The sequence below is a fragment of the Solanum lycopersicum genome, chromosome 5 (genome assembly GCF_036512215.1).
Source record: "Solanum lycopersicum chromosome 5, SLM_r2.1".
Lineage (NCBI taxonomy): Eukaryota > Viridiplantae > Streptophyta > Magnoliopsida > Solanales > Solanaceae > Solanum > Solanum lycopersicum.
The window spans coordinates 66368851-66393908 of NC_090804.1; the positions used below are offsets into that span (position 1 = coordinate 66368851).

At 34.6% G+C, this 25058-nt stretch overlaps 3 protein-coding genes and 1 non-coding gene across 6 annotated transcripts; 3 read left to right on the forward strand and 1 right to left on the reverse strand.

Annotated features, from left to right (window-relative positions):
* The first annotated feature begins 1555 nt into the window (after positions 1–1555).
* On the forward strand, positions 1556–1629 carry TRNAV-CAC (transfer RNA valine (anticodon CAC)). Its single transcript has one exon. It is a non-coding gene; the product is annotated as a tRNA-Val (tRNA).
* A 4491-nt stretch (positions 1630–6120) lies between these two features.
* On the forward strand, positions 6121–13356 carry LOC101250218 (uncharacterized). 2 transcript variants are annotated; one of them, XM_004239868.5, is made up of 6 exons: positions 6121–6385; positions 9603–9642; positions 9730–9807; positions 11450–11615; positions 12482–12749; positions 12897–13356. In XM_004239868.5, exons 1-6 carry the CDS (start codon positions 6332–6334, stop codon positions 13086–13088), a joined length of 798 nt encoding a protein of 265 aa, XP_004239916.1. In that variant the 5' UTR covers positions 6121–6331; the 3' UTR covers positions 13089–13356. The 2 variants fall into 2 exon arrangements, with proteins under 2 accessions (XP_004239916.1, XP_010321437.1); XM_010323135.4 differs by having other exon boundaries at positions 6153–6385; positions 9730–9804.
* A 410-nt stretch (positions 13357–13766) lies between these two features.
* LOC101249920 (CASP-like protein 5B1) lies at positions 13767–17943 on the forward strand. The gene is made up of 3 exons (XM_004239867.5): positions 13767–14248; positions 15948–16080; positions 17585–17943. The coding sequence occupies exons 1-3, from the start codon at positions 14118–14120 to the stop codon at positions 17780–17782; spliced, it is 462 nt and encodes a 153-aa protein (XP_004239915.1). The 5' UTR covers positions 13767–14117; the 3' UTR covers positions 17783–17943.
* A 177-nt stretch (positions 17944–18120) lies between these two features.
* LOC101249643 (ultraviolet-B receptor UVR8) lies at positions 18121–23937 on the reverse strand. Of its 2 annotated transcripts, none has more exons than XM_010323134.4 (11): positions 23616–23937; positions 22851–22924; positions 22682–22766; positions 21996–22078; positions 21635–21851; positions 21240–21479; positions 20917–20960; positions 20130–20312; positions 19741–19831; positions 18793–18836; positions 18121–18692 (listed from the first exon to the last, which is right to left on the reverse strand). In XM_010323134.4, exons 1-11 carry the CDS (start codon positions 23836–23838, stop codon positions 18570–18572), a joined length of 1407 nt encoding a protein of 468 aa, XP_010321436.1. In that variant the 5' UTR covers positions 23839–23937; the 3' UTR covers positions 18121–18569. The 2 variants fall into 2 exon arrangements, with proteins under 2 accessions (XP_010321436.1, XP_004239914.1); XM_004239866.5 differs by having other exon boundaries at positions 21635–21868; positions 21959–22078; positions 23616–23913.
* Positions 23938–25058: the final 1121 nt, after the last annotated feature.

The window sequence follows — 25058 nt, forward strand, 5'->3', positions numbered from 1 at the left end:
TTGATAAATATAGTCTTAGAAAACGCTTTGTTAATCTTACACTTGAGTCATTTTTAGTGGTGTCCCCTATCTTCAAATACTAATATAGTCCTAGCTAGCGCTTTGTTAACCTTACCCTTGAGTCATTTTAGTGGTGCTTCCTATCTTTAAATTCTGAATTTGGCTCTAAAACGTGATATCGTACGTGTATTATGTCATGTGAAACTCAAAATTGAAGTACTTGTATGTCCAATAAAATCAAGTTAAATGACATAGTTATGCATTATGTCATATAGATTATATCATTTTTCATCATTAGTTAAAGTAAAACACCTATTTGAAATATAAACTTATAAGAAAAAAGTATCGTTTATGAATGTAGAGTTATAAGAAGAGGAAAAAAAATGAATATGACCCGAAATTCAAAGGTTCGGATTGTTTCAAATGCATAGAAAAGATAAAAAGGCACAATTTTAAATTTAACGGGCAGATTGTTTTAATATCATAATGTGTATCCATTTCTTAGGTATATGATGCTTGAAATTATGTCTGACAAAACTTAACTTCGAAAATAGTGTATGATGTTATAAATATTTAGAGTTCAAATGGTTAAAATTCAATCAAGCTTATTTGAATTTTATGCACGTATGATTGAAGTAAAGAATAATTAGAATCAGATAATTTCAATCAAACTCCATTTATAAATACATAAAATTTAGCTATATAACAACTTTTGACGCAATAACTAAAGTGTTCCTTTTCAATAGGCTCTATACTCAATCTTTAACGACAATAGCTTAGTTGTCGTTAAATATGTATTTTTAACGGCAATTACTAGTGACAATTATATTTTAGCACTTTTTATAAATATTGCTAAAGCCTATAGTGACATTAAATCTGATGATAATTAACTAATGTTGGTAAAAAATTTAGCAATTTTTGCTACGCATAATACATAAATGTGCTCTTTAACTTGGTCTCATTTTACGTATATGTCCTTCTACTTTGGATATGCACAAGTAAATACTTAAATTTGTATAGAGTAAAACAAGTAAACACGTAATTCTACATGACACAATACACGTAGAATACCACGTAAGATAAAAAATGAAAGTATATGTGTATCTTCTATCTCCTTATACTCCATTACGTGAGATTGTACTTCCTGTGAGATTATACTGAATTTATTATTATATACTATATTGCACCGAGTGAATTTGAGGTCTAATGCAATTTTTTAATTTTTTTCATAGATGTTAAAGTATATTTAATGATGGTAACTTTCTTTTTAAAACAAATAAAAATTATTTTAAAGATAATTTTGAATAATTGACTCTTATTTGTTTTAACAAAATTGGATTAACATACCAACCAAAGTATGTACACAAATTCGGTTCTCAAAATTATATATAACTGAAATATCGGAAATACTTTAAAGTATTTTAATTTTTTGATTTTTATATCTGAATATCAAGTGTGTGAGTCTTGTACATATAAATAAATAAATTATCAACAAATATCTTTAGTGATGAGTGTTATTACATCTACTTTAATAAATTTGAAAGATTAACAAATTGTCTGGGTGGTGTAGTCGGTTATCACGCTAGTCTCACACACTAGAGGTCCCCGGTTCGAACCCGGGCTCAGACATACTTTTTTTTTTGCTTCCAATTTTAGACCGTTATGATTTTGAATTTAAATGTTATTTCCGTTTGATTTGTCCTCCTTTTTCTTTTTTTTTTTAAAGATTATCATATAGTATTACTTTAATTATGACGTTTCATGTGAAAGGTTAAAAACCACAAAAAATAAAGAACATTTTGATATATTTGATTTATCTTTTATTTAAGTTCATAAAATAAAAGACTCATGGGTATTTATTTTCTTAAAAATTTTGTATCTAAATTCATTTTATTAAGAAGATTGTAGATGTTAAAAGTCTCGTAAGTCGCAATGTAATATTAAAGCAAATTTTAGAATTGATGATGAAAGAATCATATACTTCTGGATATTTAAGAAAAGATGAGCACTATTTAATCCTTATATATAATCTTGTTGGAATAATTATGGGTAAATTCCTAAGTCGCTAATATTATTGAATAATGAGTAAATTTTAAATACGAAACCTTATCACAAGAAATTTGTAATTACTTGTATTTATGGGGCATTTGCTTAATTTTCCCAACGCATTGAGGTATACACAAATTATGTTTTGGCTTGGGCCAAAAGATAATAATATGACTTTAGGCCGAATCTTTAGTTTTTTGTTTTTGGACTAAAGTATTGTGCCAAACAACTACTGCATCTCGCTTGCGTCTGAGGACCGTTGTATATTTAGTTGTATACATTTTTTTTGTATATTTGTGTGCATGTTATATATCAGCCTGTATACTCTAATTTGTATTAAAAAAATCTCTCTATTTTAATTTATTCACATTTTAAAATATATGTTTGAGTAGAATTGAATTCCTATATAAAAGGATAACTAAAACTAAGCGAGTTATTTACTATCGATGAACCAAGTGGCAATGTTGTTATTGGACAAAAGAATTAGATCGTGGTTTAACATTATCTCATAAAATATTTATTTTATTGAAAATGTATCTTTAAATTGTGGCCTGAAAAGTCCATTTATCGTAAGCCAAAATAAAAAGATGATCATTTATGAACCTCAAAGGGAAATGGTAAATTCCTGTGGAAAAATGATCATTTGTTCCTGAACTTAAGGAATTTCACACTTCCACTCATTAATATTTAGTCGTCGACACATACATTTTTTCAAAACAAATAATAAATCAATGGTCATTCTCGATTCCCGCATTTGATACATAAATTATTCAAATATATAACTTATGTATATTATGTATGTATTGAATAAGTTATTGCTTTACATTTGTCATCAAGGATTTTGATTTTCATCTGTCATAATAACGAAAATCATTATTTGCGTTACACTCTGATTCAATATATCAAAGTAACAATCACGCATTGCATGGTCCTTATGCCGATTATACTTGTAACTATATACAACTATTAACATATTTTTATCGTCTACACTCATGTAGTGCGCTATTTTTTAAAATAATGTCAATATTAGCAGACAAAGTTTAAGTAACAATTACAAACAGAACAATAAAGTATAAGTTTATATGAATAATGGATATGTGTGTGTGCACGCGCGCGCGTGTACTTTATAATATCATTGATTAATTAGTACGGTGTGACAAGTAATCTTAATGATATCACAACAATATATATACATAGACATGCACTGATACTTATTAATATCATATTGATTATTTTGATATACTTTTACAAGATTTGCAATTAAAAAGTATGCCCTTTACTTTGTTCATTATTAAAGGAATATAGTTTCTAAAAATGCGAAAAATGGTATGAGTATCAGGAACACTTTATAGGAAATAATTCCTACTCGCCATGAGTTTAACTAACGCTATTTGGCTCTTTTTTTTTCCTTCTCATTGATTCCCCAGACAATCAAGTTGCATTTCATTATAACAAGTGGCTGAGAGTTAGCAAGCAACATTGGTCTCTTGGCAAGAGGTTCGTTGTCCCCCTCATTTTCGTCCCGTCCGCAGTACGACACCTAAACTCGAAGTTACAATCAGATCCAATTGGATTTGGTCCTATCCGACCCAATCCCGCAACTTAGAACAGTCGACCTGTTTGGACGGTAGAACGGAGAGATATGAAGTCATTCTCATCCTTTATCGGGACACATGCGAGAACATTTAGTATCAGATAAGCAAAATTTTCAATTAAGACAATTATTATACTTATTTAGTTGAGCATCAAAGTGTCACGACTCAAAATATATCCTAAACATAACATGATGTACAAGACCCCAAAAAGTCTTATACAAGTCACATATATACATCGGACAAGATAATAGAAAGTCAAGACTTTTTAAAAGACAGTTTAAACATATAAAAGTTTATTAGACAAAAGCGAAAGTTGAAACATCGTCTCAAAATCATCTAGAAATGATTGGGGCGTAACACGTACATCAAGTTCCAAAACTGAAAGTAAAGACATAATGAAGTAAAGGTTTGGTCATCGGAACATGAGGATTCACCAATCTTCAATTTTCTACTAATAGATACTTAGTCACGAAAATGCGGGATAGGAGCGTCAAGCCCTACATTAATGACATAATGTGTAAGAGTATGTGTTAGTACAAAAATGTACCAAGTATGATAGCAATGCGCATAAGTATGAAATTATGCTAAAAAGGACATTTTTCATGATATGCAAAGACCAAGTCGAAACATAAGATAAGAAGTAAGAAAATATAATCGTAAGCATGATCAATGCAAGTAAAATCATCTTTGAACACATATGAGATACTTTAAAGATAATCTTGATTCATTATTGTAGGAAGTAACCTTCATCGACATAGAGATCATGCAAGTTATAACATGGACCCCCGATGTCTCCAACACCGGAAATGGTTGTCCTACTTGCCAAGGTAGAACCACGAATCTGAGCTAAAGTGGATCCACTAACTAATGCCTATCTAGAAAATCATCCTATGACGGCACATAGGTGTGAGATAAGAAGATTATTACTAGAAACCCGGTCTCAACTCGGGAGAGCTTCCATCTTAATATCCCCTGGGTACTAAGCATAACTTCCACGAAGTAGTTATTAATCTTAATATGTCTTATCTTAAAAGACATGGATGGTCACCACTTGTCTTATCATAGGATAATTCCTTAGACAATGCGTGAGAACATCTTTTATCGTTCATGATCTTTTCATGATAGCTTTCAAGGCCCATAGTCAGTCACTTCATGCTAGAATTACCCCAATAATAATGGAAATAGTTTTGAAATCGTGACCTCTAATCATTGAGGGCATATATGGATGTCATATCAATCAAAACCTAATTTAAGAAAATAGCCTGAAAAATATTAAGGGCAAATCTATATGTCATTCATGTCATGTGACCAAGGTTCATTAAACATATAAACACTATCATCTGTAAGCTTACTTGAGTCATAAACATACTTTCATGTGTAAGATTGAGTAATATAATACAATACACATCATGATCTTGAACACGATAATTTCACATAGAGATAGTCAAGAGCACATACTTGATACGGAAGACATCATCACAGAGGAAAGCAAACTTAACCGTAAATTGATTTCTACCTCTTTAACCTACCTTTATTTTACCATAGCTGTCAGTGATGGAATCAATGTAGAGAATATATGGTAACCCTAATGGGTGGAGAGAGGATCAATTTATAGAGGTTAAGACTTAATCTGATACGCCTATCAAGTAACCACTGTACGAATAAGATCTATCTTAAAAGTTCTATTCAATAATTCATAAGCTTCATCATCTTATCTACACCCAATTCTTTTAAAATGATTAGGAAAATACCCTACAACCCCTGACAAAGTTGCCGAATTAGGTCATTGGAAGCCCAAAATGGGTCGTCATCAGCACCACGGTCCGTCAAACGGGTATTGAAAAAATCCTGCCTTGACAAGACTTTAATATTTTGGGCATAACTTCTTACTCATATTTTAAAATTAGGAAAATTCGATGACGTTGAAAAGAGGACTCAGAGATCTTAAATTTGATATACGTCATGAGCCACATAATTAAATTTTTTGTTAAAAGATATGTTCATTTGAAGTTGACAATGCACTCTAAGTCCAATAAAAATCCTTCACAGACGACTTCACGGTCTGTTTGGGGCTTCACGAGTCTAATTGACCCACTTGATAACCACTGTGACGATTAGTCAACCTCACCACGGATCGTCTAGGCGCCCATCAAAGTGAAGCCTGCATAGGACAGGTTCTTGAAACCTACCACGAGCCCTTTAACTGATAGTGGTCCCCTTCATGGTCCGTCTGGGGCTCCATGATCAATTTTTTAGGCTTGTGAGTTTTCTACTTTGATCCATTTCTAGCCTTTCTCGAATTTGAGATCTTACACAATGTAAAAGAAATATGTTTGTAAGTTTCTTGTATTAATGCAGCATTTGTTTAGTTCCCCTATTTTCTTCTATTCAATTCGTAATCGGTCATAAAATATCGACATCCATTTGGGCCTAGGAGATATCAAGTAATGGGCCGTAATGTGCTCCAAGCCCATTTTCTATTCTCAATGGCGCGCTGGGTAAATGTTCGTTAAACACGCGTGACTCCGTCGCTGTTCAGACGTACCGGTCACTTTCCTCCTCCATTTTCGTTAATCAAAAAGCTTCTTCATTAATCCAAAACAAATTTCAAAGAGGAAATTTCACCATTAATCTTATCAACAATCGGTGCTGCTTGATCTCCTTCGTATTTGTCTTCATTATACAATCCGATGGACGATTCTTACACCAATTTCCCGACGAGTCACCTTGTTGGCTCAGTGCCGGTAAGCACTTTACACTTCGCATTAGTTTTTTTCCGGTAGATTTTATTTTTGTTTGTGGATTTTTCCAAATCGTTGAGATTCTCACTACATTGGTGATTTTAGTTAGCTAATTAGTTTCCATTAGGTTCATAGACCGGTTAGGGTTAAGACAAATTAGTACGGTTATTGGAATTGATTGGTTTTGGATAGAGTTGAGTTGGTATTTGATTGTGTTTGGAAATGTATGATTTGTTGAGATTTCACTATATTGGGATTTTAATTACTTTTTGAGGTAAATTAGCTTCCTTTAGGTTTATGGAGTGGTTAGGGTTCTTAAAAGACAAATTATTATCGACATTGGAATTAATTGGATTTGTATAGAGTGGAATTGCTATTTGATTGTGTGTGGAAATGCATGATTTGTTGAGATTTTTCAGTACATTCGGATTTTAATTATTCTTTGAGGTAAAATAGTTTCCTTTAGGTTTATAGAGTGGTTAATTTTCCTTGAAAGACAAATTATTACCTATATTGGGATTAATTGGATTCAAATATAGTGGAATTGGTAATGATGAGGATTCAATGTTGTAGAAACCCAGTTTGGAGTGAGGCATGGTTGATTTGATCAATTGTTATCCCTAATGGAGTGATTGTGAGTGGAATGTATGATTTATTGAGATTTTCACTTATTGAGACTTAAGTTATTCATTGTGTTAAATTCGTTTCCTTTTATAGAACGATGAATGTTCCTTAAAACACAAATTATTATCGATGTTGGGATTTCATGGATTAAACTAGAGCGGAATTGGTATTGAGGATCCAATGTAGTAGAAATTAGATAGTTTGGAGAAAGGCGTTGTTGATTGATTGATTCTTGTGGTTAATTTGTTTCCTTTTGTGTTAGAGAGATTTTTCCATTCAAAGAGTGAAAATTTGCTATATCCACATTGTTGATCTCCAACTAGTTCGTGATTAAGGCTTTGTTTATTGATTGGTTATTATGATTATTTGTTTCTTTGGAAAAGTATGTATGACTCTGAACTAAGGCGGGAACAACAACAACAACATACCCAATATAGTCCCACTCAGTGGGGTCTGGGGAGGGTAGAGTGTATGTAGATCTTACCTCTAACTCAGAGGAGAGGGAGAGAGGTTGATTCCGATAGACCATCTAGACTAAGGGGGAAAAACAAAAAAACATTTCAAAAACAGATTATTAGTTAATTACTGACATTTCTAACTACATTCGCTATTTTGTGATTGATTATGATAAGATTTGTTTCTTTCTATTGTGTGACACTACTAATAATTGGAAAATATATGAAATAAGATGGGTATCTTTTAACATCTTTGAGGTAGTTGCACTTAAATTGTTGAATATGGTAGTTGATTTCGAATATAGTGTTTTTTGAATCCTCAAAACTTGTGATGCATTGTAAGGAGACTGATGGAACAATATAGGGGTAGGAAGAGACATTTATACGTAGTGTTCATCGACCTCGAAAAGACGTACAATAAAGTTTCTAGGGGGCTTCTTTGGAGATGTCTGGAGTCTAAAGGTGTACATGTATCTTATATTAGTCTTATTAAGAACATGTACGATGAAGCAAAGACTTGGGGTAAGCGTAGTGGCCAGCGAGAGGTGACTCAAAACATTTCCCGATCATGAGGGTTGCATCAAGGATCAACCCTTAGTCCCTTTCTATTTGCCTTGATAGATGAACTGACATTTCATATTCAAGAGGAGGTGTCATGGTGTATGTTATTCACAGATGACATAGTATTGATCGATGAGACACGTAGACCGTAGTAGAGTTAACTATAAGCTGGAGGCTTGGAGATAGGTCTTAAAATCGAAAAGTTTCAAGTTAAGTAGGGCTAAATTAGAGTACCCGGGTGCATGTCCAGTGATGCAATGCATGAATGGAAGTGGAAGTGAAGATTGATACACAAGTCAGCCGTTAGAGAGGAAGTTGCAAGTATCTTGACTTTATTATCCAAGAAAACATAGTGATTGACAGGGATGTCACTCACCGTACTAGAGTAAGGTAGGTGAATGGAGGCTCTTGTCTGGGATACTGTGTGATTAGAATATGTTACCAATACTTAAAGGTACGTTCTATAGAATAGGGGGCGACCTACACTATAGTATGGAGCAGAGTGTTGGCCAGAACGCACACCCTCAGAAAATGAAGGTAGTAGAAATAAAGATGCGGATGGATGTGTCGCATACTAGGAGAGATAAGATTAGGAACAAAGTTATGCATGACAAGGTGAGAGTGGCCTTTGAGACGAACAAAATGAGGGGAGGGAAGTGAAGTTGAGATGGTTCGGGCATGTGAAGAGGAAGTGCCCGGATGCACCAGTAAGGAGTTGTGAGAGATCGGCTATAAGAGGCTTTAGAAGAGATAGAGATGGGCCGAAGAAGAATTGGGGAGAGGTGATTAGACAAGACATAACACAATTTCAGCTTAGTGGGGATACGACTCTATATATGAAAATATGGAGGTCGATGATTAGGGTAAAAGGGTACTAAGTAAGTGAGTGTTGTCATACTTTTATGTGGGAGAGACATGGAGGTTAATATCCTTCTCTCATTTTCTCCTTATCCAGTAGTATTAGATAGTACTCGTGTAGTATCTTATTAGTCAAATTTCACTACTATCTGTTGCATCATTTGCTCTGTGTATCTTGCTATTTTGCTGCCATTATCTTCCTTTCAATCTTGCTTTGATTACAGTTCTTTTGATTCCGAGGGTCTATTGGAAACAACCTCCCTACCCCACAAAGGTAGGGGTATTGTCTACATATATCCTACCTTCCCTAGACCCCACTTATGGGATTATACTGGGTCTTGTGTTGTTCACAGTTATGATGCAAAGTTGCTCAAATTGTAAAGGCATTATAAAAGAGTCTTTTGAAATGAAGACTAACTTTTAGTGTTGAAATGATAAAGAAAGGATTTTGGATTAATAACTATCTCTTAATAAAACTACAATAGAATGCAGTTTTATTTGACAACTTATTTTGAAGGATCTGACTTCATTGAAATATTATGTTTTAGTGCTTCAACAATCCTCAGGAATTAGTTCTTTCCGGGAATCTAAAGTTTTAAACCAAAAATCATATCTAGTGTCAGTTTTGATTGTTTGTAAAGTAATATCAATTGTACCTGATAACTGACTCTAGTTTTGCTTGGGACGCTTCTTTTACATTATAGTTGTTATGTCTTGTACAGGCAGTTCTCACTGAAGAAAAGAACAGCTATAAACCACAAGGTACCCTCCTGTAATAGGAATTTGTTATAACTCTTGATAGCTCTCTTGAATAACAAACTTATGCTTATCTATTAATGCTATTTGCAGCCCCTGCAGCAAATTCTCCCATACTTCCTCCAAATAATGGTCCAAATGCAGGAAGAGGGTATCAAACTCTTGGAGGTGGTATGTCTTTCTAGATACTAGTATTTCCTCCTTCCTGATATATGACATAATTTTTTCACTGAATATTGAGGAAGTTGGTAGACTTGCATGTCATTTTGGTGGTGGGTGATGATTGCATTGAACTTTTCTATCGGACTTGTTTGAAAAATGCAAATAGAATTATTCAATAAGAAAACATCATTTATGAGTTTGAAGTTCAATTTGTTTTAATGAATTTGATTTTGAGACTTGCAGAGGACTTAGAGTTAGTATGACTTGAATATTTTTAGCAAATATATATTATTTGTTGAAAATGTATATAGAACTTTTTTCCAGTAAAGGCTGGGCTTGGGATGTATATCTATATGTATATTAGTATCTCACTAAAGAAGGAGGGTATGGCCTAACCTTCATAGAATTACTTCAATGCAACACATTTTATATGAGTTTGAAGTTTCATTTCTATTAATGGATTGATTCTGAGACTTATGGATCGTTTTAGGTTATTACATGAAATTGTGCCAAACATCATTAGTTATGAAAAGAGAGAATGGTACATAAGATGGGACTAATGGGTTCTGATTGAAGTTTTATAGCAGACCAGGAAATAACTGCCACTGGTGGTAAGCTCTAGATGATTGCTACAGTATCGGTTTTATCTTCTATTTCTTGGACAACGACATAAGTCCATTATTTGTTTAGGTCTTGCAATTTGTATATGTGTTTCCAAATGTGCAGATAACTTTCTACAAAAGCTAATTTTCTTCCATATGTTAGTGAATGTAAATATTGATTTGAAATAAGAAAACTCAAGCAGATCTCTGGCTGGGTATGACAATATAGCAGTGGTGGCTTCTTTCTTAAACAACTAAGTGAACTGAAAGACTCTGGGTGTGTGTAAAAGCATGGTATCTTGCTCCTTAATTTGGTTGATAAACTTATTGCATAAAACAACAAATTATTACTATCTTGACTAACATGTATCCAAAAGAAAACAAACCCTTAAATAACCATTTGTCTCATAATACTATTGCTTTATTGTTTATGGTTTCACTGTAGCTAATTTGGAAACAATATCACTTAACGGTGTATATAATGCTCCAATTGAAATTTTTTCTTGCTGAAAAAGTCTTCCCTCATTTTAGTAGAGCACAAACTGCATATTTGTAAATTCTGAGTGGTGTTTTTACTGTTGAAAGATTGAGGAAAAAGAAAGATTCATACTTCTGAGACATGACCATATAGTGATATCGATGGGATCTATTTAGGTAATATTTTGTAGACCACAGAGAGGAATCCATTGTTAACATCACACTGTTTAAGGAAAGGGAAGGCTGCAGTTTAGTTTCTCGTGAATTTGGAGTCTGAAATACAGAGTCTGTTTGTGCAGTTAGCTTCTGCATATCTGCATGAACTATTAACATTGATTTTTTCGTTTCTTACTTGCTTCCTTTTCTTTTTATGTTATTGTCCCTTGGGCTTCCTTTCTGCCATATGGTACCAACCTTGACTTGTTAAACCTACCTTCTTGTAATGACTGGTAGGCATCTATGATGCTTTAAGGTGTGCATATGCTTGTTATGTAATCCAAATTCATAAAGCACATCAGAAGTAGTAGGCGCAGCTTCCATTAGTTCAAGTAACACCTACCTATTTTATGCAGAAGGAGATGGGCAGCAATCAACAAACAGGTGGAATGGAGTATTTAGCGTGTCATCTTATACAGAATATTTTAACGTGGATACAGACCTTGTCTTGAACAGATTGATGAGTTCATTGAACCCTACTACTGGAGATTTCTTCAGCAAGATTGATGCTAACCCTGACCTGTAAGTCCTACGTATATAACTATAGAAATATGGTGAGAAAGCAACTAAGTTTTGTCAGTTGCTAATATATAGATTAATTTAACTAGATTTGAGGAAATATAAACTAATTTGAACAACAGAACAGAAGTTTCCAGATTCCATAAATACATACACTTATTCATCTATATGAATTATGTTCTTAACTCTTAATTTAGTGCTCGTTCTTCGTTCTCTTTTATCTGTTATGTTGGCCAGTTAAGGTTCTTGAAGCTTATTATCCTTTATAAGAAATTGAAAAAGAAATGCAAACAAAAACTTCTGTTTCGGTATTGAAACTCAAACTTCCTAAGAACCTTTGTGGTGAAAAGAACTAAAGTCTTTCTAATAGGATGCTCAACACATACTTATTAGAAAACGGGATGCTGATCACATGTATATTTCATGAAGTGAAGTTTCTATGGAGAGCCTTGTCCTATTCTTGCTGTTAGATTGTGTATAATATTTCCTCATTCTAGGATAATGATTAATTCTGCATGTTGATGTCCTATGTTGTATCTTGCAGTTCTGATGTACAAATTTTTAATTCTTCTATGAGGGAATTTGGTATATTAGTTTTTGTCTTTTGAGAGATAAAACCATTACGTTATAATCTATAAAGCCAAAATAATCTTTGCTTCAGTTCTGGAGCCTCTAAAGCTGCTGATGAAGCAATTCTCTTAGATATGTTGTACAGTAGCAATTCAATAGCGTGTCCTTTTTCTCTTGTTCTGTTTAATATCTTGCATCGCCTTGTAATGTGGGATTAGTGTGCTTTCCTTTACTTATTTGAGTTTTTAAATATCTCCACCTAACATTGTTCTTCTTTCTCCTGTTCTTGCATATTTCAGTTACGGGCTTGTCTGGATATCTACTACTTTAGTGTTTGTCCTTTCTTCCATCGGGAACTGTGCCACATACCTGATGCAGAGCGATAGCAATAGTTCTTGGAACTTTGATGTCAATTATGTGAATGTGGCAGCCTGCTCAGTATATGGTTATGCATTGCTAGTGCCATTGGGGTTTTACTTCTTGATTCGGTATATGGGTATAAGTGCTAGCCTGATACGCTTCTGGTGCTTGTGGGGATATTCACTCTTTGTTTTAGTTCTGAGCTCCGTAAGTATATAATTTTTCTCTGGATAACTCAGACCCTTACTAATCTTATTGCTGACATAACAATAAGGGAGAATTACTGGTTTTCTTTCTTTAATTTTTGGCAACATGTATTTACTAAGGTCCTATTATGTCTCCTCCACTTTTCAGTTTCTGTTGATCATCCCCGTCGAGTTCCTTAGGTGGACCATCACAATTGCTGCTGCCACAACATCAGCTAGTTTCGTTGCGTTGAACCTCAGAACATATGTACAGTCAGATGATCTCATGATGATACTGGTTGCTTCTTTTGCTCTGCAAGCAGCTTTGACAATCTTCATCAAGATGTGGTTCTTCTCTTAAAAGTTTCGCGTTACTATGCTTGTTGTATGCTCAACTCGTCGCGGTTTCAAAAGTGTGCGGTTCGAGTTTTGTTTTCTTCCCTTTTCTGGTGTGTTTGGTGTACCATTTAATCAGTGGTTTGCATAGTTGTGTGAAGCAAAGAGTGGACAGTACAAACAGAGAAAACTTGTAGAGAAGTCATGTTGCATTATGTATTTTTGGTCTATAGGTGTATCATTACGTTTTTCATGAATGAAGCTTATAGTAAAAAAATTAGACTTTTTTCCCATATGCTTTGAATTGTTGTTCTTTTTTTTTTTTTTGTTCTTTATGGGTCTTTTCCCTACTGTTTTTGCATTAAAAAATCTAAATATTAGTGTGAATATTGTTAAATATTTAGATTTTAGAGTCAATTTATTCTCATATTATAATTGTTAATATTTTTAGATTCTTAGCCCATAGTCATTTAGAACTCCTATACCAATCAACATCATTATAAATAACCTCTAAAGTTGTTTTGAATTTTCTAAAGGCATTTTTATATCAGTTCAAAATTATTTAATGAGATAGATAATTCAGCATAATTTCATGTCGAGTTATATTACTAATAGACCTTATATAATTAAAATATTTTAAAAAAAAATTGAAAAAATTTCATACCGAGTTATATAATTAATGGTGATATGATCATTTATGATTAAATCTAGTTCGTTGAAAAATTATATTCGATACTAAAAATATAAATGAGAACAAATATTCTTAGTGTTAAAATAAGAACAAATATTCTTAGTGTTAAAATAAAGTAGCATCAGTCTGAGTAGTCATACTCAAAGTTGTTATTGAAGACCTTAAGAACATATCCCTTTCAAACTCCATTTTTTTTTTCTTTTGTAGATTCGAACTGTTCATGTAATCAATACCCATAAAAAAAATCAACATCAATTTGATCGGATCTAGGGTTTTAGTATTGTAAAGGAGTTTGTATGTGATTTTGTGGTAAATGAACAAGCATTCGATATAGTTATAGCGATAAAGAGAGAGAGAAAGAGGATGAAGGAGTTGTTTGGAGGTCCAGGTAGAGTGAGTGGGTTGGTATTGCGAATGGGTCAGTGTTTATTTGCTGCTGCTTCTATGGTTGTAATGGCTTCTTCTCATGGTTTCGCCACTTGTACTGCTTTTTGGTAGTGTCTCCTTATCTCTCTCTATTACTATTTATAGCTTTGTTAGTTTCCTTTTTTATGAACAAAATGAACTGATTTGTGATGGGTGTGTTGGAAGCATGGAGTTAGGTAGGACTAAGGAGGTTTATCTGAGTGTATTTACTATTTTCAAATAGCGAAAATTCACATTACCCTCTCCAGGCTGCAGTTTTGGGAATACATTAGGTATGTTGTTGTTGATGATGATAAAAGGAAGTGGAATAGATTGAAGTGGGTGTGGTAATGCACACATAAACACATACAAATATATGGGGCTATGTTTATGGATTTTTTGGTTGTTGTTGTTGGAAGTTTTAGTGTTTAATTTGTGAAAGTGACGTTTACAGTTCCAGTTTTTTTGCTGCACTAAACATTTTGTTATTGGTTGCCTTTCTTTGGATGGGTGAAGGGGGAAGTTATTACTTATTAGTTATTTTCATCAGACGTAACAAAGCGCCATTTAATCAATCTGAGCTAAAGATTACATTACTTTGGTAAACTTTGGTACTTATGCCAAATTTTGGTAGTTTGTAGATTTAGGGTGTAGTTGGTAATGAAGGAAATGTTTTCCGAGGAAAAAAAGAATTCTCGATAAATGGCATTCTTACTTAATTTCTTGTGTTTGTTAAGTAAATAGAAAATATTGTACCAAGAGCTTGGTGGGGTAGTGGGAGATGAAGGGTTGGGGTGAGTTCAGGGTGTTGTAAGGTGGGGGAGGAGGAGAGGGGATGGGGGTGGAGATAATAAGCAAATGCCACTTCTGAAACTTATTTTCTCTGATTTCATCAGGGAAGTCATTTTCTAGAGAAAAATAGTTTCCAAGACATTTGATCAATCAAAAATGGGGAAGTCGTTAGACATTTCTGGAAAATGTTTTCCTCCTTATCAAACATCTTTATTGGAAATATTATAATAATATAATCCATAGGCTATTATAGCGTGAGAGAACATGCCTTATCTATCCCCAGTTGCTGAACTTTCCCTCCGTAATCGTTCAACATATTCATATCCTCCTTTCAGTTTTCTCTCCGTAAAAACAAAGTTGTGACCCTTTGAATGCCGAAGGTTTCAGTCTTTGGCTTCAAGTCATAATTTGCTCTCCAAATATTGGAAATACACATTTGTTTTCGAACTTGGACTCTGGCTACATGAGAGCCTAGTTTCATGGATTAAATGCATTTATATTCCTTAGCGATGGTAGCCTTCGGTAATCAGTCTAGCAGGATTTTCCATCAATCAGACCAGATATGACAATTAGCTATAATTCAATAGTAGGTTAACTTGCCTCACCTTTGAGAATCTGTAGTAGTTCTCAGTGCACATTAAAGAGTGATTTGAATCGTTGTTATTGGACACTTAGGAAATCCATTATAGGCTAAAATTTCTAACTAGTTGCTTCTGAAAGTATTAGTCTGTTTCCATTAGTATTTTCCAATATGTTTAGTAAATTTCCTATTGTTTCTTTTCTTTTTACTGTCTTTTAGTTCTGTTCTCTGATCAATTTTCTTTTCAAATCATGACTTTCTAGCTGAACGCTCTTTCTTAGCAGTAAAGTTGCTTTGCCTTTGACAATTTGCCAAGTGAAATGCATTCAGTTTCACGTAGTAATTTCTGTCTCTTATGTTGTTCAATAAGCTTATAGTTTTGCTCATGTTCCTACAACATGATTTTCTTGGTTCAGCTATTTAATTGCATCCATGGGGCTGCAAGTAATATGGAGCTTCTCACTTGCCTGCTTGGATATTCATGCCTTAAGATTGAAAAGAGATCTAAGGAATTACGTCTTTCTGAGCTTGCTTGTAATCGGTGATTGGGTAATCTTCTCCTTTCTATTTTCTATTTTATGCATAGATGCTTATCAGAGGGTAATCTTTTAGCACTTGCACCAATTAGGTGAGAAGTGTTGCAGATATATTCCTTTTCTAGTCTATCAGTATAAGAACTTACATCGAAATATATCAACATTCCCCCTCAAAGGAAAAGAAAAAATTATGTGTGCGCGCTGTGGTGATACATGTAGCTGTTATAACCTAAAGATGACTTTATGTGCCGAGTCTAGTAAACGTTCCAAGTATAATGGGAATTAATTGATGAAAGCTCCTAAATTCAAAGACGGAATCATCTTTTCCAATTATAGGAACTCCTAAGAAAAGCAAGTAAAGCAGGATCAGTATTACATGAAATATACCATCATTAGGGAGGCTAGAGTAAAATTTTTGGATACTAAGTTTTAGCACTTGAACTGATACAAGTAATACAAACTAGCAAACCATTCTATATAGGTTATATATGAAATGTGATAATGTCTTGTCTCTATTCAATATGTTTATTTATATCTTTAGTATGTAGTAGTAGGTTATATAGGTAGTACTATTATTTTCTTTTGCTTTAACACGTCTTTTCTCACTTCTTTTTTTTTTAAAAAAAAAAAGCCACCTTGTATCGCTCATGAAGATCCAAGGTTGTATCCATTCCAACAAGCTTGTTAGAGTCAAAAGAGCCAACTTCATTGATTTGTTATGAGATAGAGAGCAAACTTATGGTCTCGTACCTCACAAAGGTAGGGTGTAAGGTCTCGTACACCTCCACTCTCTGCAGATCCCACGTGTGTATACTGGTATGGTGTTGTTGTCACTAATCTATGCCTTTAAAAGGTCTCATATCAGGGGAAGAGTTATGGTTTCTGGTAACTGCACTAATAATAGACCTTCTGAGAGTGACTAGTAAAATGATGTTGCTCACTCTAGTCTTTGGCTATATCAGCTTCTAGGAAAGAAGAATGATATCTTCTGCTGGAACAGTTTCTGTTTTTGCAATATTCAATCCTAGCAGTTCAGCATTTTTAGTTGTTTGAAGTCTGATACAGTAAAACTTGCAAGATATTGGAATGCTTTTCCGATTCGTGAATCTTTGAGATCCTACTGGAGATTATGTAATATTACATAAAATGAACATGGAGATGCATCATATCTAATCCAACTGCTCTATTACTGTGCTAAAGGATAGTGAATTCTGGCTAAACCAATATAATGCTACTTCACTTAATTATCATCCTATATTGTCCTGTATTCTATGCATCAGCGCAAGCTAATGTAACGCTGATCGTTGACTTCCTTAAAGTGAAGTAAAATCCTTTTGATCAGCCAATTTCCAAGAGGGAGAAGGTCTTATGGCAAACTTAGGCATACTACTAATTGGTTATCTAAAAAAAAAAAAAGAACTCCTCTTATGTTAAATAAGATTACTAATAGATTATCATTTTGCATGTAATTTCTGGACATATTTTACATTCATGTTGTAAATATTATCATGATGCAGGTGACAGCCATTTTATCACTTGCTGCTGCATGCTCATCAGCCGGCGTGGTAGTTTTGATTATTAAAGATACAAATATGTGCATATCCACCCCTAAGCTGTCCTGCCATATGTTTCAAATTTCAGTAGCTTTGGCTTTCCTCTCATGGTTCTTCCTTGCCATTTCTTCCTGTGTCATGTTTTGGCTCGCGGCCTCTTGATTAAAGGTCCCTTCTCTGTACGCTACCACGTATTCATATGGTTATGTGAATATTACTGATTTTGAGAACTTGTGTACAGGAAGTAGTAACTATGTTTTAACTTTAATGGCTTGTTTTGAGGTTCATCATATTTGGAAATGAGCATCCTTCTAATTGAACCATTTTCTTTTTTTGGTTGTGTAATACCATGGATTCATGAAGTAAGATGTCACTCAAGTTGAAAGCACACAATTTGTCTTTCATTGCTTTTGACATGATTTTTGACATCATAATTCATAAACCAATTCACTTGCCTTGTAACTGAAACTTTGGCTAAAACTATTAACTAAATGAAAAAATAAGAAAACCTTCAAACCACACCATTATATACATGCACAAACTCTAAACATCAGAGACAGAAGATTGATAAATTACAACAGTCTAACAACATCTGAACCAGAAAAGAGTACCCTTAAAAGCTATAATAGTTGCTGCTCTAACATACCAGAGTGTCTTCGATACATCAGAAAATCCAGTAGCGAGGAGGATTTACACTGTATCCTAAGTTGACATGACACGATAGGTAGACGATATCTTTCTTTGCATGTTGCTGCATTGGTAGGATGACGATGACCACCATATTGTTGCAACTAAAGAATTTAACTCCATGCTAGTGTGTGTATATATATATATATATGCAAGCAAACTACTATATGTACCATATGCACATATCAAATCTTGAATTGAGAACCAAAGGTACCTAACCTAGCAAAACTGGTGAATTTGCATCGATAAGATGAGTAGTAGTTCAAGTAGGTGATTCAGCTAGTAGAAGTGTGTGCCACCATCCACAAGCAACAGTTATCGGTACATGATCATCCATTGAGACTTGGGATGGAATATTTCGATCGATCACATCACCCAGTCCAAGCTGCACAAAGATGAATGAATTCATTTGTTCAATAGCTCGTAAACACTTGTATAATGCCAAACAATTGAACTTGACAAACTAGTGAAACACCTATGGCTACCTGACCATACTTGTTCCACCCCCAGCAGAATACTTTGCTATCACCTTCATAAAACAAACAGGAGAAAGGTTATGAGCTTAACAAAAAGAAGAAACACTCTCTATAGAATGAACAACTGTTAAGACGTTAGTTGCTATACATCCAGAAGATAGCTAACTGAGCAGCTTATCTGAACGATACAGTAAATTTTGACCTACAGAAAGAGTGTGACTGCATCCATTTTCTTTCCAGTTACTCACCACACCACTAAAAACAATCATGTAAGCTTTATGCCTTGTTGACCATGTAGGTTTAAGAAAGACAGTTTCCTACACCTCAACAACCATGTGTTGGCTATAGGAGAAATCACTTCAGTGAGTGACGTTTAACTCCTCCCCTCGGATATCTCAACTATGTATTTATGATAGTTACATATCAAATCAAGAAAGTAAACCCCAAGTTATTGATCATAATAAAGAAAACAAGTTTTGGGAAAAAGGGTATTATGCGCGTTCAGCCAATGAAATTGGGGACCTTGTAGCAGCTCAAGCTTGTCCAACTATAAGTTTTTACAAGTCTTTAGTTAATGTACATCAAGAATTTATGCTGCCATGGGTGGACCCCATCAAGTCTACTCTATTAATCAATGAAAGAGATCTCTCCTAAAAATTACATAATTACAAACAGAGAATCCACTACATAGATATAGCCATTTGCAAGAGGTTTGTGAAACCGCTCACCAACAGAAAAGATTACTTCCCCATTATCATATTCACTGGACTAATTAGCAGGCTGTTACATTTCCAACTATTCTTCAATATTGAAGTTTCTCAACTCTATACTGACACACTCATTTGTCACCTTAATTTTCATCTAATTAGCCCCATCAATTACCTGAAGCTTCTGATGAGTCTAAACATAGTATGTCTAGCAGGAGAAAAGTTTTTAAGATGCAGATACGAGTCATACCTGTGATTACAGCAGTATGGCGTGCTCCACAAGATACAACTTTCACATGCATGTTTTCCAAACTTGGAGCATCCAGGAGCCGAGGTAGTGTCTGATATAGGTAAAAAGTAAAATTTATTATCCTAGATTGTATAAGATCTGCAGGAGTTTTGGTATAGTGAAATAACATAGAAAAGCTACTGAAGGGGTAATGTCCTACTGTGCACTTATGTGAAATTTATTGTGACAAACCTAACCCGCGGAAAATCAACTTTGCCAGTATTTCCAAGTAAGCAAATCACACTTCTCCGTATGATATGTTACCCAGATTTTAGAAGCCTCTCATATTAACAGTACTAACGAGCTACAGGGTTGGATAGGAGGGAAAGAACAGAAGTTCAAAATTGTACCTCAGCCTGCTCGGCCCCAGTGCCTAACTGCCCAAATTGATTCCCTCCAAATGCATATACATCACCATCAGCAGAAATACATACAGTGTGCCAGAGCCCTGCAGCTACACTTTCTATCCTGATGCCAAGTAATGAAGATACACACGTGGGACTTAGCTCATCATCTGTACTCCCTTGACCACACTGGAAAATGCAGCATCAATGCTTAATATACTATTTAATAAACGGAAATAAGAGAATCCTATAACATATCAAAAGGGAACATATGATTATATATAGTTTTAGGGAGGTCCTACAATTACCATTAGTTTACTATGCCTTCCCAAGTTCATAGCACCTTTAGGAAAATTCTCAATTCAAATTCAACTTCAGGCATTGGCATAAGGAGCTCACAGAGTTGATATTCCTTCTTCTTTCTCTTGTTAGGTAATATATATATACACACACATTCTTTCTTATGGAAGAAGTGGAAATACGTAAGTATTGTTGTGGTCAAGTTTCAAGTTTCTACTGTTCAAAAAGATCATCGCGCTACGACATAGTGGATGCAAATTTTTTCAAGTTCAGCCCAATTGGGTGTAGAAGAAAATAATATCACAAGGCATATGTTACTTTACTTTATTACACATACGAGATGGATATACACAACACATATGATGGATGTAGGCACATGCGCGCGCACGCGAAGAAAAAAGATGTGGTTATTGTTTCATCAAGAATATAGCTTATTTTAAATAACTCCAGTGCTTAAATCCACTATGAAATAAACTGATCCCAAGAAACTCACCTGTCCATACAATCCCCAACCAAAAGTTAACAAGGCTCCAGCATCTACCTTGAAATTCAGCAGCAATAAATTATAAGTAGAAATTATTGTAGAAATAAATTATAGGACTGCAAGAGGGACGCTGTATATTACAATGTACCAATAGAGAACACATTGAAAGAGTAAAAACATCAGTCATATGAAAAATAAACATGTATATTCAACACGAAGTAGGCAACTGATAAGTGATGATTAATATTCGTTGTAATAAGCAAGTGCTGAAATATTAGTATAACCAACTGACTGAATATCCTAATAATCTACCCAAGAACTAGAAAACAAACCTGTAATTACTGCACTGTGTCGGCCCCCACAGGCAATTCTCTTGATGTAATTCCCAGGAACTCTGAGGCCTTGTCCCTCTGACCCCGGACATCCGTGAGAAAGGCCAATAGCTCTCTCTTTCCGCAAAGAAGAAGAATCAATGCATGGCACAGGATGTGGGGAGGACACCATTCGAATCCTGGAGCCTAGGCCAAGCTGTCCTTCCCCTCCATATCCCCAACCCCACACTTGTCCTATATCTAAAAAAAGAAAAATGTTATTCCTCTTTGGAAAATCTTTGGCAATGTAACTGTATAATTCATAAAGGGCACTGTACACAAATGATATTCCAGGAACGCAAAGACAATTGTATGATGCGTTGAAGGAAGTTTATCCAAGACATACACAAATTTACCTGATAATGCTAGTGTATGCCGCCCACCAGCTGCTACACTAACAATCCGCACCCCTGGATTCAGTGTGACCAAACATGGCAATGCTGAGAGACCTTCATCACCTGAGGATGAGCTCTCAGCTGGTTGCTTCACTGATGATACCCGTCTACGTTTTGCACCATCCTCTCCCCCTCTAGTCTCTATACCAGGTGCTGCTCCAACCTTGGATCTCGATCCCTGGGGGTGAGGGCTTACTGTGATAAAGTTAATCTTCAAAATATTACTATGTAAAATGTAAATAGCAGATTGTGCTTCTTTCTGACAGTGAAGCCAATCCAAAATACCTTGCTGTGCTGGGAATGAACTCTGCCCGTCGCTTACCTCCTTGTCTACGACTTGCTCCCCAAGAAACTTTCCAGAAGGAATGCATTCCTTCCACCCCCATGTATAAACTTCTCCAGTTTCTGCATTTAAGGTTCCATAAACACGTTGGAATGAGGATTATGAAAACAAATAAAAATAGAACATATAAACCATGGTAACAAATATACAAATATTACACACCAGAGCTCACTAATCAAAAAAAAAATGGACATTGAGCCTAACTCAACCCCAAAGTTAGTTCAAAGGGTGACGATTGCCAAGAACATATAAGAAGACAAACAACTCACTCCTCAACCAAATGTGGGACACTTAACACCCTGCAACCCCTGCCAAACAGAGTATAGATAACATATCATAACTTAATGGCCGAACATCGCGACACAAGAAACAGGCTTTGACACTAATATCATGATAAGAAATGCACTTTAGGCCTAACTTAATCCTAAAATCTACCTCAAGCGGTGACAAACAACCCATCCCTCAAGCAATACGGGACACATAAGATAGTCAATCCTGTATCTTTTCAGCAGAATAACAAGTACCCAAATCTAGTGAAGGAGGAGATCATAATGGAAGCTGAAGTAGATGTACTTCCACATCTAAAAATCCAAGTCACAAAATACACAAGCTTCAAGTTTCTCAAAGATTAATGGCACCACTAACATTAACATTGCTTAGGGTACCTGTAACAGCAACACAATGTGCCCAACCCGCTGCGGCTTTTACTATAGAAATTTCATCAGGAAGGGGAAAAGGCTCCGGAATTTCCTTCAAAAGTAAGAAATTGCAGGTAGTTTTGATTTGTCACGTATAAGTAGTCATTAAGCGGAGTAAGCAAAGTTAGTGAATTACCCCATGTCTCCCTGATGTCACATAGCATTGTCCTAGATCATCAGTTGAACCCCATGTAATGATCTTTCCAGAATCTGATAAAGAGTAGTAAAAAACAGCATAGTAGGTGCAATTTAGGTAAGTCAAGTAGCACAGATTTAATAACAAGATGGGAAACCGTAAAGATGATTATTTGAAATCCAATGTAGGACTTAGTACTATGAAGTGATATCCAGTACAACCTTAGTTGAAACAATCAGTTACTCCCCATCCCAATTCCTTCATAAGAGCGAATTTGACTAATTTTTGAAGCTAAAATTGGATTAGATTAACTCAATATTTTTTACTATTGAAATTTTGACATTCAAAAACTATACAAAAGATGTTGGTCAAATACATTCTGAAATGCTACTCTAAGTACACACAGTTTGAATTTCGAGAAGTGAAAAGTGTCACATAAATTAGAGAGCACATGAAATGCTACAAAACAATCCAAACTTCATTTCAAATAATATCCATGACTAAGCTTGTAAGCTGGTATGATCAGTTTATAAGCATTTTTTGGCTTTTCCACATTACAAAAACAAAAAAGTTTCGCACAGTGACTATTTGACTAATCAAACATGAGAAAATTGAAACTCTTCTACTTCTCTAAAACATCAAAGCACAAGCATCCATAAAATTAATCGAGGTGTGCGTAAGCTAACCCAAACCCAAACAAACACATGCTCAATCGAAAACAGAAAATTAAACTAAAAACGGAAGGAATATATATATATATATCACCTGAAATAGCCATAGCAAATCCACAACCACCACCGCATACATCCTTCCATGAGTAATTTCCTGCATTACCAATACCTTGCTGTGGAACTCCTACAATAATCGGAGACAACAACGGCGACCTCTGCGGCATAGCTCCCGGTAAATACCCCCACATATACACTAATTTCTCCTTCTCTATTACCTCCATTTTCATACTTCCTTCACCTAATTCACTTCCATTCATTCCCACAACTTCGCAAAAAATCACAATAAAAATGATGAAAAATTCACTAATAATCTCACTGCTCTCTGTGTTTTGTTGGCGAAAATATTTGAAAGGTGCCCTAAACGTTTTTATTAGAGAGAAAAAAAAAAGAAGGAGAATCAATTTCGAGCCAATGAGGATGACACGTCGGATGCTGATGTGGCGTTAAAGTACACGTGGCATGATATTGGCCGTTAAAATGATTTTTTTCCCGTCATTTTAATTACAACCACGAGTTGGCTCGAAGTTTCTGGAATTTACGGCCTTACAAAAACTATACCTTCCATAGACCATTTGAGTGCTTCATGGCGTGTTTCACCAATTGTTTGACACGTGTCCATTCTTTATTCGTCGACAATCATTGTATTTTTGCCACGTGTCGAATTACTGAGGTAGGTTCTGTTTTCGAAGTCGTATTTCGTTTTAGGAGTTAATTGCTTAGGTGCACGATTGCGTTCAGATATATGTATCTCAATGATTAAAGTTATATGTATGTGTAGTTTGTTCTAGATAACATTGTATCCTAATGGGTCTACGTATACTTAGGTATATAACAAATCTCGTTCGTCACTCTTTTATGTATGTGATGCCACATATACATGTGAATCACACAAATTACATATAATATTACAGATAGTGGTTGAATTTTTTTGTTGCTAGTTAGATCGAACACTACTGAAAACACTAGGTTATAAGAGTTTATTGTGTTAAGCTCTAACGGTGTCTAAAATATGTTATTTAATTATTTTGAATATCATTTTATTTGTTTGTACAGAAAAAGAGGTTTGACGAAGGGTTTCCAATTAGACACCTGACAACCATGTGGCTACATCACTAATTGCAGATACAATATATATATAGCGTGATTTACATGTATTTGAAATTTATTATTCTCACTTGCTTCCCCTTTTGTCTCGCTCGCTCGCCTCTATACCTATTTTAATATATTTAATAACAAAAATGTATGCATCTAAATATACATCTTCAATATACTTCCAACTAATTCAATTTAATTATTTGTTAATGTAATTTATATTTATTTTATGATAAGAGTCAAAGTCAAGCACCGCCCCTACCGCCAAATTTCTTTATTTGTCATGGAAATTAAGGCCACGTCTAAAGCAGAATGGTTGGTGAGAAAAAAAAGGGACTGTGGATTTTAGATTTTAAAAATAGATTATCTTATTTAATTCTAAAAT